The 19,070-nt window shown below is 45.5% G+C and overlaps 1 protein-coding gene across 4 annotated transcripts; it reads right to left on the bottom strand.

The window, feature by feature from the left end:
* Positions 1-606: 606 nt before the first annotated feature.
* On the bottom strand, positions 607-19,058 carry kctd3 (potassium channel tetramerization domain containing 3). 4 transcript variants are annotated; one of them, XM_046366581.1, is made up of 19 exons: positions 18,608-19,058; positions 17,786-17,839; positions 17,486-17,531; positions 17,255-17,328; positions 17,092-17,150; positions 16,760-16,840; positions 16,227-16,385; positions 15,511-15,601; positions 15,311-15,395; positions 15,122-15,227; positions 14,929-15,044; positions 14,254-14,341; positions 14,027-14,143; positions 13,193-13,363; positions 11,343-11,498; positions 7,323-7,419; positions 5,127-5,320; positions 4,843-4,981; positions 607-4,719 (listed from the first exon to the last, which is right to left on the bottom strand). In XM_046366581.1, exons 1-19 carry the CDS (start codon positions 18,673-18,675, stop codon positions 4,032-4,034), a joined length of 2,589 nt encoding a protein of 862 aa, XP_046222537.1. In that variant the 5' UTR covers positions 18,676-19,058; the 3' UTR covers positions 607-4,031. The 4 variants fall into 4 exon arrangements, with proteins under 4 accessions (XP_046222537.1, XP_046222538.1, XP_046222540.1 ...); XM_046366582.1 differs by lacking the exons at positions 17,786-17,839; positions 18,608-19,058 and having other exon boundaries at positions 16,581-17,150; positions 17,486-17,502; XM_046366584.1 differs by lacking the exons at positions 17,786-17,839; positions 18,608-19,058 and having other exon boundaries at positions 16,632-17,150; positions 17,486-17,502.
* Positions 19,059-19,070: the final 12 nt, after the last annotated feature.

Genomic DNA, 19,070 nt, shown 5'->3' with positions numbered 1-19,070 from the left:
TTATCAAAATTCTAGGTACTGGAATGCTTTTTTTCCTTTTTCATGATAAGACACGTCACATTGTATTGAAATTGTCTAATTAAGCAAAAAAGCATGAGGGAGTGTGGTATATGGCCAAGATACCACGGCTAAGGGATGTTCTTATGCACGACGCAACGCAGAGTGCCTGGATACAGCTCTTAGCCATGGTATATTGGCTATATACCACAAACCCCTGAGGTGTCTTATTGCTATTATAAACTGGTTACCAACCTAATTAGAGCAGTAAAAATTGTGTTTTTTTCATACCCGTGGTATACAGTCTGATATACCACGGCCTTCAGCCAAGTCAGCATTTCAGGGCTCGAACCACCCAGTTTCAGTTTACAAATTGTGTTTTTGTATGTCTCCAAATATGAATGTACTTGGGAAATAAAGGGATATTTGACTTATTGTGATATGCTGCGGTTGTTGGCTGGAACAAAGACCAGAGGGCGGCACATCCACACACTTCATAATATACACATACAACCAAAAAGACTGGAGTGAGGCATGAAACAAGTGTGATGGCGTGTCCCAGTTGTGCTTGGTGTTTGAGGACAAAGACAAAAGAGACAAGCTGACACACTGGGTTATTGTGTTTTACTCCCATCAGTACAGACATGAGGAGACGTCAGAGAGAGGACAGACACAGCAGCTAGAGTGACAGAACACACACACACACACACACAAGTACCGGTTTCATCTCAACGCTGTTAAACACAATTCCTATGAAGGGTCGATGTGATCCATTACACTGAAAAAGTCATCATTAGCAACAGATAAACAGCATGCTTGTCATAAACAGGGTTCTGTGGCACTCCTAACCAATGTTAAAGCCACACTAAACTGTATGAAGACCCCATATGTGTAGTCAGTATATATTCATTGATTTATTCAGCGTCAACCAGCGTTAACCTGTAACTTGATTTTACACACATCCACAGTGCCCTCTAGTGGATTCACATTGTAGTACCTTACCAAGGACACCCAGACCCACCTACCAAGTGGTAGGGATGGAGCTGCGTAACTATGGCCTGCCATTCAACTAGTATTAGGTCCTCCGTGTCCACCAACTCACATCACGGGCACAATCAAAAGTATGTGGACACCTGCTCGTCAAACACATGGGCATTAATATGGAGTAGGTCCCCCTTTGCTGCTATAACTGGAAATGCTTTCTCACACACACACACACACACACACACACACACACACACACACACACACACACACACACACACACACACACACACACACACACACACACACACACACACACACACACACACACACACACACACACCTATGGGGACGGTATTGTAGCCGTCAGTTTTGTTTTTGTCTTAAAAAGGGACACACCAAACTGGCAGTTACGACTGTGTCCCAACTCAAGGACACCATTTTGACAAGGGCATAGTAGCTGCACGTTCACAGCTATTGTCAAAGTAAAAAAACAAAAAAAGTTTTCTAAAGTAAAAACAGAGTGATTGTAGCAGACAGTGTGGCCCTTGGCAGCTCACACATTCAGAAGCAGCAACACCACTTTATTACGCTCATAAATCACACAGCTATCAAACACAAGTTGCTAACTTTTCTAAAGGGAAGGTTACACTGCTGAGAGCCGAGCGCTGCTTATGACGGACACACACACACACGCACACGCACACACACTTTAACAAGAGTATCCACACTAACCTGGTGCTCCCTCCTTGCACTGTCACCCACTGAGAGAGAGGGACATAAGACACGTTGATCCCATGATAAGAGACTACAGCCGAAGACTTTTGAGTAGTGCTTGGATGGAGCAAAAGCCTGCATGCCCTGCAACCCTATTACACCCAACGTTACAATGCACGGCTACCAGGTTTGTGTGACCACCGCTTGTCAGATAAACCCAAGCTGAACTAAAGAGTTAGAAAAACAGGTCCTGTGTCAGTCTCTAGGGCTCTATTCAATCCGTATCGCGGGAGTTCAGTTTAGCGGAGACTGCGTTTAGCGTTAGCGGAGACTGCGCTCACGGTAAACGCTGCACATGTCGGCTCAATCGGAAAGGACCTTTTACATTTCCATCGCGCAATCTGCAGCACTTCAGCGATACAGATTGAATAGAGCCCCAAGACGTCATCCCACATCCTATACGTCTAGCCAGCTCAACGACAATGGCAATTCAGTGCCAACAAGTAGAGGAGCAAGCACTAATACATAGCGACATAATAATGCGTTGGGACATACATGTTATCCAAAATGTTATAACGAGCGGCATCAGTAGATCTATTCCTTTTTAGTATCCGTCTGAGGTGAAAGTGTAAAACACAGCCAGAGAAGAGATATAGCTTGGGCCTAGATTTAATCCGACCGGGCATTTTCGGGCCAGCTATGCACCTTTTTAAAGGCAATGTTGCCGCGTTCCCATTCACGGTAAATGCCGCTTACCGTGTCGGCTCAATCAGGCGGATCTGACACGGATCAGGATGAATCCAGGCCTTAGACACACAGAGACATAGAGGGATAGGCATTATTCCTCAACGGGCGGAATGTTATCTCAACCAAAATAAAGTGTTACTTCATCACTTAGTCGTCGTAGTGCGAGTGCAAATGCAATTTAGGTACGATACAATACTATTAATATGAATAGCTTATATGAGAAGACAGATGTCACAAACAACAGCAAATATGTAGACACACATTCTACACACATTTAAATGCATCAGCATGGTTACATATTATATTGATTTGATTATGTAGATATATTCTCCATATATAATCAGATTGCATATTATTGAGATTTACATCTTTGTACATTTGTACCTCAGCTTGGTCTCATTCCATATTTTAATTACCAGCTGGGTAGAAGACAGACCTGGGTCAAATACTGTACTTTCAGAGACAATGGGTGCGCTTGATTTAGTTTGGTGGGACTATTCCACTGGCTCCATTGTACTGGACAAGCTAAATTAAGTGCACCTCAAGTTGAACGCATTTGACCCAGGTCTCGTCTAGTGATGGGGCGGAGGGAGGATGGGCCCCACTGACAACTCTCTCTCTCTCCTCGCCCTCCATCTGAAAGCTACTGTTGGGTGACAGGAGTGACGATAATAGCAGCTGTCCAACCTGTGACGTCACTGGGCAGTGAGAACAACACACTGCATAGACTATAGACAGATATCCTCCATTCAACCTTTGGTCTACTTCCTCTCTGCATCACTGAAAGGGCAGGTGGATGTTTAAACTATGGCTAGTGTTGAAAACAAAGGCACTAAGCATGATTCCATGATTCCTTATTTAAAATAACATAGAATGCCAAAGTCACTTGGACCTTCAGCATGAGATGTCGGTCTGTTTTCGACGAAAAGAAAAAAGAGAGAAATAAGAAGATTTACTGTGTAGCGTAGAATTCAGGCAGGTCTAAAACACGACACGCACGCCTACTGGCTGGTTGAACAGCACGACTGTGTGTTGTGTGGAGGTTCACAACCTGTGCACCCAAAACTACAAGTGTGTGTGACAGTGACGACAACCACCAGGGGGAAATAAACACATCTAGCACTTTGTGTTAATAGTCGATAAACTACAGTATATGCCTCTAACACAAAGTCCTACTGATATCATGAGTGGACTATTGGAACAAACATTGATGGAGAACCACTTGTGCAGCTACCAGATTTACTGCCATGATGGAGAGATCCGAAGGGTTAAAGTCATACTCGGAACTAGAAGATCACCCTTAGGCTAGTTAGCGTCCAGCAGGCGTCAAGTTTCTTCTCTTGACTGAGAATGACGGGCTTTCTTTTGAGATGTCATACTGTGGTAGTCTAGAATATTGCCTGTGAGATGAAGTTGCTCCCAAACATTGATCTAAGGTCAGTTTAGTGTGTTTTACTCCTAATGGTTAAGGTTAGAATTTGGGGAGGGTAGGCTGGTCCTAGATCAGTGGATAGGGGAGTAACTTCTCCCTAGAGCTGTTGACTGACTGACACCAGGGGCGTGTCGGCGTCAGAGCGGTCCGTAACTCACAGGCTGCTGTCCTGATTGGCCGGCTCACTGCACTTCCTGTGCCGGGGGGAAATGGACGCCAGCTGGGTGGGGGAGGGGGAGGCAGTGGAGGAGGAGTCACTGCCTCCCCCCTCAGACCCCACCGAGGGGAGCGAGGTAAGCTGGGGGACTGGAGGTGCTCTCTTTCTGCCCAGAAATACTACCCCCTCAAACCCTCCCTTCCTTCTCACCTCAGACCTAGCCTCCGCCACTGATCCTAACCCCGCCCCCTCCTCTTCCAATTGGACCCTTCGCCAAGCGTCTCCTCCAGGACTGTCGGGGGGTTGCCGTGGCGATATAAAAACGCCCTCTTCGGCAGTGGCGCCACCTGTTACCACGGAAGATTTAGCAACGACATCAGCATTCGCGGCGTTAGCGCTTCGGCTAGCCCAGAGCTCCATGGCCGAGCCTCTCCGCTCGCCCTCCTCTCCCCCAGGCTCGCACAGTGACCGGGTTCGGGCCTCTGTACCTAGGCCTGCCCCCTGTCCTGGAGCCTGTCCAGGGCTCTCCAGCAGACCTGTCCCCAGGGAGAAGTTCTGGAAGTCTCTGTAGCTGTGGAAGGACTCTGTGCGGCGGGCGTGGGCCAGCAGGGGACTCTCTCTGTAGGGTCGCAGGGCTCCATAGGTGGCCGTCTCTGGAATGGGCTCCTGGGCCTGCAGCTGGAGGCTGGGACACACAGAAAGAGAATGGGGATCAGATAAATATATATAGATGCCATGAAAAAGACAAGTATATAGACAAATGTTGACAACATGAAGAGTCAGAAACAGACTACGGTGTGTAACTGACCTGGAGCAGGACTCTCGGAGGCGGCTGTGCTGCAGCACCGAAGGGGCGGGGCTGATGTTGGGCGTGGCACAGCGGGAGGTGCTGAGGTCACACTGGTCCAATAACTGCAGCAGCTCTTCTTCTGTTGGTCCGCCCACCTCTGTCAATCAAACACATTATAATTTATCAGTGTCAAACTAAATGTGAAGACAAAGTGTCAAAATGACACTATTACAAGCCATGGATATGTGCAATGCCCTCGGAAGCATCTGTTCCTATACAAACAATGTATTATCACTCCTCACCGTCAGTCTTCTTCTCCTCTCCCTTGTTGGCGGTGTCCATAGCGGTGGTGAGGTCCCACATCTGAATGCTGCCGTTGCCATGCCCAGTAAAGAGGTACCTCCTTGGTCTAGAACCCATCCTGCTAGAACCCTCGCACTCCCTCACCGTGAAACACGAGATGGTGGTCCCATCCACTGCCGCCACCTCACAGATCCTAGCAGGGACAACCAGGACAGACCACATCAGACCGGAACGGACTGCATTCAGACTAGAACAGAGCAACCACAGTTCTGGTAGTTCAGTGTGTTTGAGCATAGTGCTAGCAGCACTTCGGTTGAAAGGTTGTATGCCCATATTTGATGAATTTAAGTGTGGTTGCTGTGAGCTGGATGAAAATGCTATGAGGACCATGTTTATCAGACAAGGCTATAACATAATGATGTGATCACACTCTCCGTAGCCCATGTGAGTAAGACCTTTCAACAGGTCAACATTCACAGGTCACAGGGCCAGACGGATTACCAGGACACGTACTCAGAGAGCATGAGCTGACCAGCTGGCAAGTGTCTTTACTGACATTTTCAACCTCACCCTGACCCAGTCTGTATACATACATGTTTCAAGCAGACCACCATAGGCCCTGTGCCCAAGAACGCCAAGGTAACCTGTCTAAATGACTACCGACCCGTAGCACTCACACTTGTTGCCATGAAGTGCTTTGAAAGGTTGGCTCACATCAACACCATCATCCCAGAAACCCATGATCCCCTCCAACTCGCATACCACCCCAACAGATCCACAGATGACGCAATCTGTATTGCACTCCACACTGCCCTTTCCCACCTGGACAAAAGGAACACCTATGTGAGAATTATTTTCATTCACTACAACTCAGTGTTTAACACCATAGTGCCCTCCAAGCTCATCACTAAGTTAAGGACCCTAGTACTGAACACCTCCCTCTGCAACTGGATCCTGGACTTCCTGACAGGCCGTGTGTTACCAGGACAACAACCTCTCCCTCAACATGAGCAAGACAAAGGAGCTGATTGTGGACTACAGGAAAAGGAGGACCGAGCACACACCCATTCACATCGACGGGGCTGTAGTGGAGCAGGGCGAGAGCTTCAGGTTCCTCGCTGTCCACATCACTAAGAACCTATCATGGTCCAAACATACAAAGACAGTCGTGAAGAGGGCACGAGAACACCTATTCCCCCTCAGGAGGCTGAAAATAGTGCAGCTGTAGAGTGGGCCCCCGAGTGGCGTAGCGGTCTAAGGGACTGGATCTCAATGCTAGAGGCGTCACTACAGACCCTGGTTAGATTCCAGGCTGTATCACATCCGGCCGTGATTGGGAGTCCCATAGGGCGGTGCACAATTGGCCCAGCATCATCCAGGTTAGGGGTGCGTTTGGCCGGGGTAGGCCGTCATTGTAAATAAGAATTTGTTCTTAACTGACTTGACTAGTTAAATGAAAAAATGAAAATGTAAACTGCTCAGGATCCGACCGCAAGGCGCTACAGAGGGTAGTGCGTACAGCCCAGTACATCACTGGGGCAGAGCTTCCTGCCATCCTGGACCTCTATACCAGGCAGTATCAGAGGAAGGCCCTAAAAATGGTCAATGACTACAGCCACCCAAGTCAGGTCATAGACTGTTCTCTCGGCTACCGCACGGCAAGCGGTACCGGAGCGCCAAGACGGAGACCAAAAGACTCCGTAACAGCTTCCACCCCCACGCCATAAGACTGCTGAACAGTTAGGAAACTGTCTCCCTGGAATATTTACATTGACCCCCTTGTTTTATTATTATTTATGTTTGCACAGGTTCGATGTACACTCACTGGACTCTAACCACACACACACACACACTACACTCCAACACACAAACACACTCATATTCCTTCACATGCGCTGCTGCTACTCTTATTATCGATGCATAGTCACTTTACCCCTAAACACATTTACATATTACCTCGACTAACCAGTACCCCTTCACATTGATTCGGTACCGGTACCCATTGTATATAGCCTAATTATTATTACTTGTGTTACTATTTTTCCTTTTTGTTTATTTTGCAAATGTTTCTTACTTTTTTTAAAAACTCTGCATTGTTGGTTAAGGGCTCGTAAGTAAGCGTTGTATTCGGCGCATGTGACAAATACAACTTGATTTGTGGTAGATGTTGTGTGAGAATAACTGATGCGTAGCACCTTTTCCCAGTGGAGGAGAGGCGAACAAACAGCTTGTTGGTAACAGGGATGACCTTCTGAATGAACACCTGCTGGTCATCTCTCTCCCCAAACGGACCTGAGGGGAAGCCAGACCACACTGGTTAGACTGGGCTCTAGAACAACTGCTAGGACCTTTTCACACTATCATGCCCACCCAAGCCAAACTGTGTTGGCTCAGATATTTTATTTTCACATTTTCCTTTTCAGCACGGTTTCAGCAACTATGGGGGATGCATAAGCAGGCCGGCTCAGTACAGCTTGGTTTGGCTCACATCGGTTCAGCTCAGAAATATGAAAAAGCCCTTCATTGAAGGAGATGACGCCAGTCTTACTGGGATTTTAGACCCACACGAACACTAGGCTTCAGACTAGGGGTGTCAAGCTAATTTTGTCCCAGGGGGCCGCACTGAAAATTGGTTGTATTTCCTCGCCGTCAAAATTTGAAGGAAATTGTCCTCGATCCACCGTTTTGGGAATTTTCATTGCTCCCTGACTGTCCAGCTTTCATTTGGGTGACTATTAGCGAGCTGGAAACAGTCAAGAAACTGTATGAAGGTAGATCCATTATCATTTCTACATAGTTTGGATTTAGTTTTAGTGATTTTAAAGTATATCGTGTTTGTATTCTTTATTTTTACTTAATTCACCCGTGGGGTTTATGTTTGACACCCCTGCTCTAGACCCTTTTTAGATAAAAACAAATGTTATCCATCCCTTCCATTTACTCTATACAGTGGGGCTAAAAAGTATTTAGTCAGCCACCAATTGTGCAGGTTTTCCCACTTAAAAAGATGAGAGAGGCCTGTAATTTTCATCATAGGTACATTTCAACTATGACAGACAAAATTAGAAGAAAAAAATCCAGGAATCACATTGTAGGATTTTTAATGAATTTATTTGCAAATTATGGTGGAAAATATGTATTTGGTCAATAACAAAAGTTTATCTCAATACTTTGTTATATACCCTTTGTTGGCAATGACAGAGGTCAAACGTTTTCTGTAAGTCTTCACAAGGTTTTCACACACTGTTGCTGGTATTTTGGCCCATTCCTCCATGCAGATCTCCTCTAGAGCAGTGATGTTTTGGGGCTGTTGGTGGGCAACACGGACTTTCATCTCCCTCCAAAGATTTTCTATGGGGTTGAGATCTGGAGACTGGCTAGGCCACTCCAGGACCTTGGAATGCTTCTTACGAAGCCACTCCTTCGTTGCCCGGGCGGTATGTTTGGGATCAGTGTCATGCTGAAAGACCCAGCCACGTTTCATCTTCAATGCCCTTGCTGATGGAAGGAGGTTTTCACTCAAAATCTCACGATACATGGCCCCATTTATTCTTTCCTTTACACGGCTCATTCGTCCTGGTCCCATTGCAGAAAAACAGCCCCAAAGCATGATGTTTCCACCCCCATGCTTCACAGTAGGTATGGTGTTCTTTGGATGCAACTTAGCATTCTTTGTCCTCCAAACACAACGAGTTGAGTTTTTGCCAAAAAGTTATATTTTGGTTTCATCTGACCATATGACATTCTCCGAATCTTATTCTGGATCATCCAAATGCTCTCTAGCAAACTTCAGACGGGCCTGGACATGTACTGGCTTAAGCAGTACACGTCTGGCATTGCAGGATTTGAGTCCCTGATGGCGTAGTGTGTTACTGATGGTAGGCTATGTTACTTTGGTACCAGCTCTCTGCAGGCCATTCACTAGGTCCCGCCATGTGGTTCTGGGATTTTTGCTCACCGTTCTTGTGATCATTTTGACCCCACGGGGTGAGATCTTGCGTGGAGCCCCAGATCGAGGGAGATTATCAGTGGTCTTGTATGTCTTCCATTTCCTAATAATTGCTCCCACAGTTGATTTCTTCAAACCAAGCTGCTTACCTATTGCAGATTCAGTCTTCCCAGCCTGGTGCAGGTCTACAATTTTGTTTCTGGTGTCCTTTGACAGCTCTTTGGTCTTGGCCATAGTGGAGTTGAGTGTGACTGTTTGAGGTTGGACAGGTGTCTTTTATACTGATAACAAGTTCAAACAGGTGCCATTAATACAGGTAACAAGTGGAGGACAGATAAGCCTCTTAAAGAAGAAGTTACAGGTCTGTGAGAGCCTGAAATCTTACTTGTTTGTAGGTGACCAAATTCTTATTTTCCACCATAATTTGCAAATAAATTCATTTAAAATCCTACAATGTGATTTTCTGGATAAAAAAAAAAAAATTGTCTGTCACAGTTGAAGTGTACCTATGATGAAAATTACAGGCCTCTCATCTTTTTAAGTGGGAAAACTTGCACAATTGGTGGCTGACTAAATACTTTTTTGCCCCACTGTATACATTTGAAGTTTACATACACCTTAGCCAAATACATTTAAACTCAGTTTTTCACAATTCCTGAAATGTAATCCTAGTAAAAATTCCCTGTTTTAGGTCAGTTAGGATCCCAACTATTCTTTAAGAATGTGAAATGTCAGAATAATAGTAGATAATTATTTATTTCAGCTTTTATTTCTTTCATCACATTCCTAGTGGGTCAGAAGTTTTCATACACTCAATTAGTATTTGATAGCAACACCTTTAAAGTGTTTAACTTGGGTCAAACGTTTTGGGTAGACTTTCACAAGCTTCCCACAATAAGTTGGGTGAATTTTGGCCCATTCCTCCTGACAGAGCTGGTGTGACGGAGTCAGGTTTGTAGGCCTCCTTGCTCGCAAGGGCTTTTTCAGTTCTGCCCACAAATTTTCTATGGGATTGAGGTCAGGGCTTTGTGATGGCTACTCCAATACCTCAACTTTGTTGTCCTTAGGCCATGTTGCCACAACTGTGGAAGTATTCTTGGGGTCATTGTCCATTTGCGTCCAAGCTTTAACTTCCTGACTGATGTCTTGAGATGTTGCTTCAATATATCCACATTCTTTTACTACCTCATGATGCCATCTATTTTGTGAAGTGCACCAGTCCCTCCTGCAGCAAAGCAACCCCACAACATGGTGCTGCCACCCCCGTGCTTCACGGTTGGGATGGTGTTCTTCGACTTGCAAGTATCCCCCCTTTTCCTCCAAACATAACGATGGTCATTACGGCCAAACAGTTCCGTTTTTGTTTCATCAGACCAGAGGACATTTCTCCAAAAAAAGTACAGTCTTTGTCCCCATGTACAGTTGCAAACTGTAGTCTGGCTTTTTTTATGGCGGTTTTGGAGCAGTGGCTTCTTCCTTGCTGAGCGGCCTTTCAGGTTATGTCGATATAGGACTCGTTTTACTGTGGATATAGATACTTTTGTACCTGTTTCCTCCAACATCTTCACAAGGTCCTTTGCTGTTGTTCTAGGATTGATTTGCACTTTTCGCACCAAAGTACGTTCATCTCTAAGAGACAGAACACGTCTCCTTCCTGAGCGATATGATGGCTGCGTGGTCCCATGGTGTTTATTCTTGCATACTATTGTTTGTACAGATGAACGTGGTACCTTCAGGCGTTTGGAAATTGCTCCCAAGGATGAATCAGACTTGTGGGGGTCTACGATTTTTTTCTGAGGTCTTGGCTGATTTCTTTTGATTTTCCCATGATGTCAAGCAAAGAGGCACTGAGTTAAGGTCGGCCTTGAAATACATCCACAGGTACACGTCCAATTGACTCAAATGATATCAATTAGCCTATCGGAAGTTTCTAAAGCCATGACATAATTTTCTGGAATTTTCCAAACTGTTTAAAGGCACAGTCAACTTAGTGCATGTACATTTCTGACCAACTGGAATTGTGATACAGTGAATTATAAGTTAAATAAATCTGTCTGTAAACAATTGTTGCAAAAATTACTTGTGTCATGCACAAAGTAGATGTCCTAACCAACTTGCCAAAACTATAGTTTGTTAACAGGACATTTGTGGAGTGGTTGAAAAACGAGTTAATGACTTCAACCTTTCGACTTCAACTGTATGTCCCTTCCTCCTTTCCTCACTCTCCCCAACCCTCTACCCATCCCTCCCTCTCTCTCTCTCTCACCGATGTCGTTGCCTGATGAGTAGCTGCCGTGGCTCTCCGTCTCCTCCAATGAGAGGATCTTAAAGGAGGCCAGGGGGGTGGAGCCAGGCTGCGTGGAAATCATGCCTCGGAACCGTGTCACTGTCCACGTCCGCACGTGGTTGTTGTCCGCACACACTAAAGGACACGCACACGCACACGGACAGACAGACAGACAGGCGGAGACACACAATGTACAGTACCAGTCAAAAGTTTGGACACACCTACAGTACTCATTCCAGGGTTTTTATTTATGTATACTATTTTCTACGTTGTACAATAATAGTGAAGATACGAAATAATACATATGGAATCATGTAGTAACCAACAAAATACAAGTGTTAAGCAAATCAAAATATAGTATATATTTGAGATTCTTCAAAGTAGCCACCCTTTGCCTTGATGACAGCTTTGCACAGTCTTGGCATTCTCTCAACCAGCTTCATGAGGTAGTCACCTAGAATGCATTTCCATTAACAGGTGTGCCTCGTTAAAAGTTAATTTGTAGAATTTCTTTCCTTCTTAATGCGTTTGAGCCAATCAGTTGTGTTCTGACAAGGTAGGGGTGGTATACAGAAGATAGCCCTATTTGGTAAAAGACTAAATCCATATTATGGCAAGAACAGCTCAAATAAGCAGAACAGTTCAAATAAGCAAAGAGAAACAACAGTGCATCATTACTTTAAGACATGAAGGTCAGTCAAGAGCAGTCGCAAAAACCATCAAGCGCTATGATGAAACTGGCTCTCATGAGGACCGCCACAGGACAGGAAGACCCAGAGTTACCTCTGCTGCAGAGGAGTTAGAGTTCCCAGCCTCAGAAATTGCATCCTAAATAAATGCTTCACAGACATCAAGTAACAGATATCTCAACATCAACTGTTCAGAGGGGACTGCGTGAATCAGGCCTTCATGGTCAAATTGCTGCAAAGAAACCACTACTAAAGGACACCAATAATAAGAAGAGACTTGAGTGGGCCAAGAAACACGAGCAATGGACATTACACCGGTGGAAATCTGTCATTTGGCCTAACGAGTACAAATTTGAGAATTTTGGTTCCAACCGCCGTGTCTTTGAGAGACACAGAGTAGGTGAACAGATGATCTTCGCATGTGTGGTTCCCACAGTGAAGCATGGAGGTCAATTTAGAATTCAAGGCACTTAACAAGCATGGCTGCCATTCTGCAGCAATACACCCTGCCATCTGGTTTGCGCTTAGTGGGACTATCATTTGTTTTTCAACAGAACAATGACCCAACACACCTCCAGGCTCTGTAAGGACTATTTGACCAAGAATGAGTGATGGAGTGCTGCTTCAGATGATCTGGCCTCCACAATCACCTGACCTCAACCCAATGAGATGGTTTGGGAAGAGTTGGACCGCAGAGTGAAGGAAAAGCAGCCAAAAAGTGCTCAGCAGATGTGGGAACTTCTTCAAGACTGTTGGAAAAGCATTCCTCGTGAAGCTGGTTGAGAGAATGCCAAGCATGTGCACAGCTGGCATCAAGGCAAAGGGTAGCTACTTTGAAGAATCTCACATATAAAATATATTTTGTTTTGTTTAACACTTCTGTTGGTTACTACATGATTCCATATGTGTTATTTCATAGTTTTTATGTCTTCACTATTATTCTACAATTTAGAAAATAGTAAAAATAAAGAAAAGCCCTTGAATGAGTAGATGTGTCCAAACTTTTGACTGGTACTGTATATGAAGCACAGCCATTAAAATACAGATATTTAGACATAGAAATCATTAGCATACCTGTTATTTTCTTATCCTGATTACACAACGCCCAAACCTGTCCCAAACCCCCCCCCCCCTTCTTACCTGAGACCAGGTGTTTCTCCGAGAGCATGATCTTAGTGACAGGGGAGCGGTGGACAGTAAAAGTTTGGAAGAGCTGAGGTCCAGAGCCTACTGTCTCAGGGTGTTGAACTATGACCCGGACTGCTCCAGAACTGGTTCCATACGCTATCTCTATCCAGTTACCACTCACACCTCGAGAGAGAGATAAGATTCCACAAAAGGTAATTGTTCAGAAAGGCTGAAACCCAATGAAGATGGAAATACATGATTTGCGTGTGTGTGCGCGCATGCATGTACACGCAGGTATGTACACGCAGGTATATACACACAGGTATGTACACGCATGCATGTACACGCATGCATGTACACGCAGGTATGTACACGCATGCATGTACACGCATGCATGTACACGCAGGCATGTACACGCAGGTATGTACACGCAGGTATGTACACGCAGGTATGTACACGCAGGTATGTACATGCAGGTATGTACACGCAGGCATGTACACGCAGGCATGTACACGCAGGTATGTACACGCAGGTATGTACACGCATGCATGTACACGCAGGCATGTACACGCAGGCATGTACACGCATGCATGTACACGCAGGTATGTACACGCATGCATGTACACGCAGGTATGTACACGCAGGTATGTACACGCAGGTATGTACACGCAGGTATGTACACGCAGGTATGTACACGCAGGTATGTACACGCAGGCATGTACACGCAGGTATGTACACGCAGGTATGTACACGCAGGTATGTACACGCAGGTATGTACACGCAGGTATGTGTTCGAGAGTGTGTGTTCATGAGCGCGCGCGTGCGTGCGTGCGTGCGTGTCCTCACTGGTCTTGGGTGTGAGGTAGACACTGAGGGCAGTGATGGCGTCATTAGACGGGTCGTGGTACAGCTCTGTCACCAACAGATCATTATCCTTCATCCTCAGAGGAAACTTCTGCATGTCTGAGAGAGAGAACCAAGAAGGCTTCGGGTCAATTCCATTTCAGTCAACGAAGGAAGTAAAAAAATAAAAAAAAATTGAATTCCACTTCCTGAATTAAGCGTGTGTGTACCTATGTAGTAGATGGATCCGTTGTTGCAGCCCAGCAGCAGAAAGGAGCCAGCCGTGTCACAGCTGGTGATGGGAACTACATCCTGTACCTGATGGAGAGGAGAGAAAAGAAAGGGTTCAAACACTACAATTCTTTTCTCTGATGTTCATGGCTACTGCTGTGCATCAAACAGTGGTGGGGAAAGTACTCAGTTGTCATACTTGAGTAAAAGTCTAAAAGTATTTGGTTTTAAATATACTTAAGTATCAAAAGTAATTTTATTTTGATTGACAGATAGCCAGGGGGCACACTCCAACACTCAGACATCATTTACAAACGAAGCATTTGTGTTTAATGAGTCTTCCAGATCAGAGGCAGTAGTGTGAATGGGACCATTTTCCTGTGAAAATGTAACGAGTACGTCTGGGTGTCAGGGAAAATGTACGGAGAAAAAATTACATTATTTCCTTTAGGAATGCAGTGAAGTAAAAGTTGGCAAAAATATAAATAGTAAAGCACAGATACCCCCCAAAAACTGCTTAAGTAGTACTTCACACCACTGCCATCAAAAAAAAGTCACAAAATTATGTTCACGGCACACATGTATGAACCTTAAAACGTTCTTCTTCTCTAAGCCCTGTTCCCATCTCTCCCCCTCTATCTATCCATCCAGACACACACCCTATGTAATCCTACCTGCCAGTGCTGTGTGACAGCGTTCCAGACTCCCACCTTCCCAGTGTGACTGGTGGCCACCAGCTGGTTCCCGATGAAGAACAGATTATCTACGGGTACACCCAGACTAAACACACCTAGAGAGAGCGAGAGGAGAGAAAAACAATCAAACGCCTCACGCTTTCCCAAAACACACACACACACACACACCTACCGATCTCGTTGCCACTCCCTCCGTCTTGGATGCTCCAGAGGATGATGTTGCTATTGGAGGCAGCTGCCACCATCTTGTCCTTATCACCATGGGGACCACCCACCACCTGTACAACAATAAACCTGATTGATAAAGCACCTTTCGCACAATACATTGTGATTCAGTGATGCGCAGTCCTGGCAGTGTAACCTTGGCGTTAAGGGCGACTCTCTCGATGGACCAGTCCAGATAGGGGCTAGAAAACACCTGCTGCCACCCCGACGACTCTTTTATCCTGAAGAAAACATACACGTCAACACACACACACACACACACTCAAGATGTATGTACAATCTGCACAATCTATAAATAATATGAACTCGGAGTCCGACTACAAATGCCAGTGTTACCTGTAGCAGATGACAAAGTGTGCATAAGCCACTACGATCCAGTTATGATGTCCAGCTACAATCAGCACCTTCCTAGGGTCCACCACAGCACCTGGACACATAACAAGGCACTTTACCTAATAACCTGGAAACATAACATTTTACCTTACAACCGGGAAACACACACAGTGCTGTACGCAATGGTTGATCGTATTATTTCCGCCTACCCATATTGTTAGCTACTTTTTACTGTATACTGAGCATGCTCTGTACATTATCATGATGCTTACAAATGCAACGTTATTACAAAATGTCTGTACACGACCATGCACAATGTATTTGGGTGAGGGTGTCAACAAAGTGACATTTGATCGTCAATATTACTAATAGGATCATTCGGCTGTGTTCTAAGTATGTGCGTAGTACAGTGAACCCCAGCTCAAACCAGCTCTGATTCTAACACACACAGCCCAGAACGAATTGAAGTGTGAACTTTGAACTTTGGTGCTTTTTACCCGACATCAGGTCATGTTAGCTCCAGCTGTAACGCAGCCACACAAACGCCATCTCCTGACCAGCGGTAGGACTGAGGATTACTCAGATTGGTCGTTAAACAGGCACACAGTGTTCTGAGGAGACTGGGGAGTAGACCACCACAGCCCCTGCTCCACGCCTCATTACACAAACATCCTCGCCCCAACCCTTGTTATTTTCTTTAACCCTGCCCTCCTGCTCACCCAGTCTGTGTGGTCCCTCGGCTCCAGGGGGTCCGGGGAGTGAGGAGTGTGGGGGACAGGAATGGGGGAACCCCCCCTCTGCTCCGATAGGACCAGGCCGATCCTCAGGGGCAGGGCCCGAGGCTGCAGGGGTGGAGCTGAACTTACGGGCTGGGAGAGCTGTGGGAGAAACACATTCGTCAAGCGATCAACCAACAAACTAAGAAAATAACAACTATAATTCTACACGACGGACACGTTTTATGAACGTCAAAAAGACCAAAAGGAACACTAGAAAGAGCGTCACTAAAGCAGACAGAGAGATAGAGGGATAAGAGAGATTGAGGGAGAATACAATGATGTCCTGTAGTTTACCTGTGCCAGAGGACAGACTTCCAGGTAGGAGGAGTTGTAGGAACACAGTACCTGGAGGGGGAAGGTATCCATGGAACAGAACACTGCCACAGGACGAGCGTTCTATATACAGTACCTGGAGGGGGAAGGTATCCATGGAACAGAACACTGCCACAGGATGAGCGTTCTATATACAGTACCTGGAGGGGGAAGGTATCCATGGAACAGAACACTGCCACAGGACGAGCGTTCTATCTCCTCACACAGCAGCAACCTCCTCACTGAAGACAGCCACCGTAACACAAGAGGAAAAAGTCCCAAACACTGTAGAAACTTGATATATAAGCCACTAAATCAGCATTTGACAGCATGCAATGTGATTTACACAGTTGCTTGGTATTATGCAGTAGATCGTGTACTGAAAATTACTTGGGAAGTTGACACGGTCAAACTATTAAGTGATGGTTAAATAACAATGTAATACCATGTTAGAAGCACAGTAACTACTCAGGCTAGTGCAAAGAGGTCATACCCAACGGCGTTATCCCATAAAACTCAGCCTCATGGCGGAGAATGTTAATGTTTACCCCCCTATGAAGAGAAGAGAACATCCATTCTAAGACCTGGACCAATATGCTTCTGCTAATATTTAAAGGATACTGATCCTGTGTGTGGAGAGTGTCAGGTGTTCTTACCGCAAGTCTAACTCTTTGGTCCGAAGAAAATTCAAAATGGACGCAAAGGCTGTCGGATCCCGGTCAATAAATATCTGGAGGACAAGAGGCACATTTCGAAACGTAACACATAAATATCATTATGTTACAGTTTAACATCACTGTGCGAGAGTACACGAGAGAGTATTTGTGAAACGTGTGGCCAACGCTCTCACCAGATGCCAACCCCCCCGCATAGAAGAATGTACTCACGGCTCCAGTTTCATCACGTAGAGTTGATATTCTCCCACTCAGCAAACTGAAACACACATACACACACACACATAGCCTCATGTTCTAGTTAGCCCATAACAAGCTCCTCTCAGCTTTCATTCTGGCTTTATGTCAAATGTGGGCCAGACTAGTCCTAACACTGTTTTTTGATACATTATCAAGATTGAATCCTTGGGAGATCAACCTTGAAGTGAACTAGGTGACCTTTCCAGAGCTGACGCCAGGTCACATCTTAGCAGACACGTGAAGAGGACAAGTATAGAGGGATGTAGACCCCACCTTGAGAAGAAAGAGTCTGGGATCCACATGAGAGTCTGTCTAGAGGTGCTGAACCTGAGGAGGGAGGAGAGGATATACGTTAGACCAGACCATGGATATAAGACATACTGTATCATGACGCAATGGATTGTACTGTACAATAATACATACAAATTGTCATGAATTCTCATGGGTTTTCATGTATTCCTCCGAAGACCTATACACACTTAATACATTATGGAAAGTATTTACTGTGAGATACATGTATCATGATTGGGTAATGCTACTGCAGTCTGGTCTCAAGGTTGTGTTCGATTTCTCCTCATGGACACAATGCAACTGCAACTTGTAACATATCATACCAATTGTAAAACATAACATACGACATGGATGATGGACATCCACAAATGAATACATGCCATAGGACACGTAACATATCATACTAATTGGAGTGTGCCGGATTTAAGTTTATGTTACGTCTACCCTCGAGTCTGTGGCTACTTGGAACACAGTCCATAATACAGGCAATCTACTACACATTCTCCAGACATAGCCATAGTGAACTATATGAGCCTATATTATGTGACAGAACATGGCCATTCGCTGCGGAACACCCAAGTGATGTTGATACGATGTAAACACGCCTTGACAATACGAGCGCTTGTGTTGCGTGCTTCTCGTGCATTTTATCGCAGCTCCAATTCCATGTTCTCGTCTGCGACAGCATTCCGTTGCCGACCTAAAAAGAAACGACCATTGCAACATGTCGAGTCTGTCGATACCGTCCTCCATGAGCGCACATTGACAGTTCGATAGACTGGGGCTATTTAAACGCTGTAATACCTTGTCCCACCGACGTTCAGTTGAATAATTTCTCCCATCCCAGATGTTAAATTGACATTCGCGGCCATGTTTCCACCCCGTCCCGTGCGTGTGGGTCACTCGTAGCCAGCAGAATGTGTCCAATGTTCCCAGTTTGGTGTGTCGATCTTCAGTTTACCCCCTTCTGTTCCTCGCTCCCCTACGTCTCCAAGCCTCCATAAAATGTTAGACTTCCACGCAGCGATAGTTCCCGAATTCATAGGCTATGGTTGTGTGTAGCCTTTAGGCAATGGCCAAGGCGAGTCTAATATACCAAAGTTAGCCGATATACACGTTCATATGCATCCATGTGAGTTTGTAATATCGAGTATTTTAGGGTCTTCGAGCGGCTTTCTGTGTCGTGACGACTGTCGACGATGTGGTCTGGTCGGAGGAACCGCTGCCTCTCCCACTACGGTCACTACGTCATCCCATATCTGGAGGC

The sequence above is a fragment of the Oncorhynchus gorbuscha genome, linkage group LG10 (genome assembly GCF_021184085.1).
Source record: "Oncorhynchus gorbuscha isolate QuinsamMale2020 ecotype Even-year linkage group LG10, OgorEven_v1.0, whole genome shotgun sequence".
In the NCBI taxonomy this organism is placed as follows: domain Eukaryota; kingdom Metazoa; phylum Chordata; class Actinopteri; order Salmoniformes; family Salmonidae; genus Oncorhynchus; species Oncorhynchus gorbuscha.
This window is presented reverse-complemented; position numbering and strand designations above follow the sequence as displayed.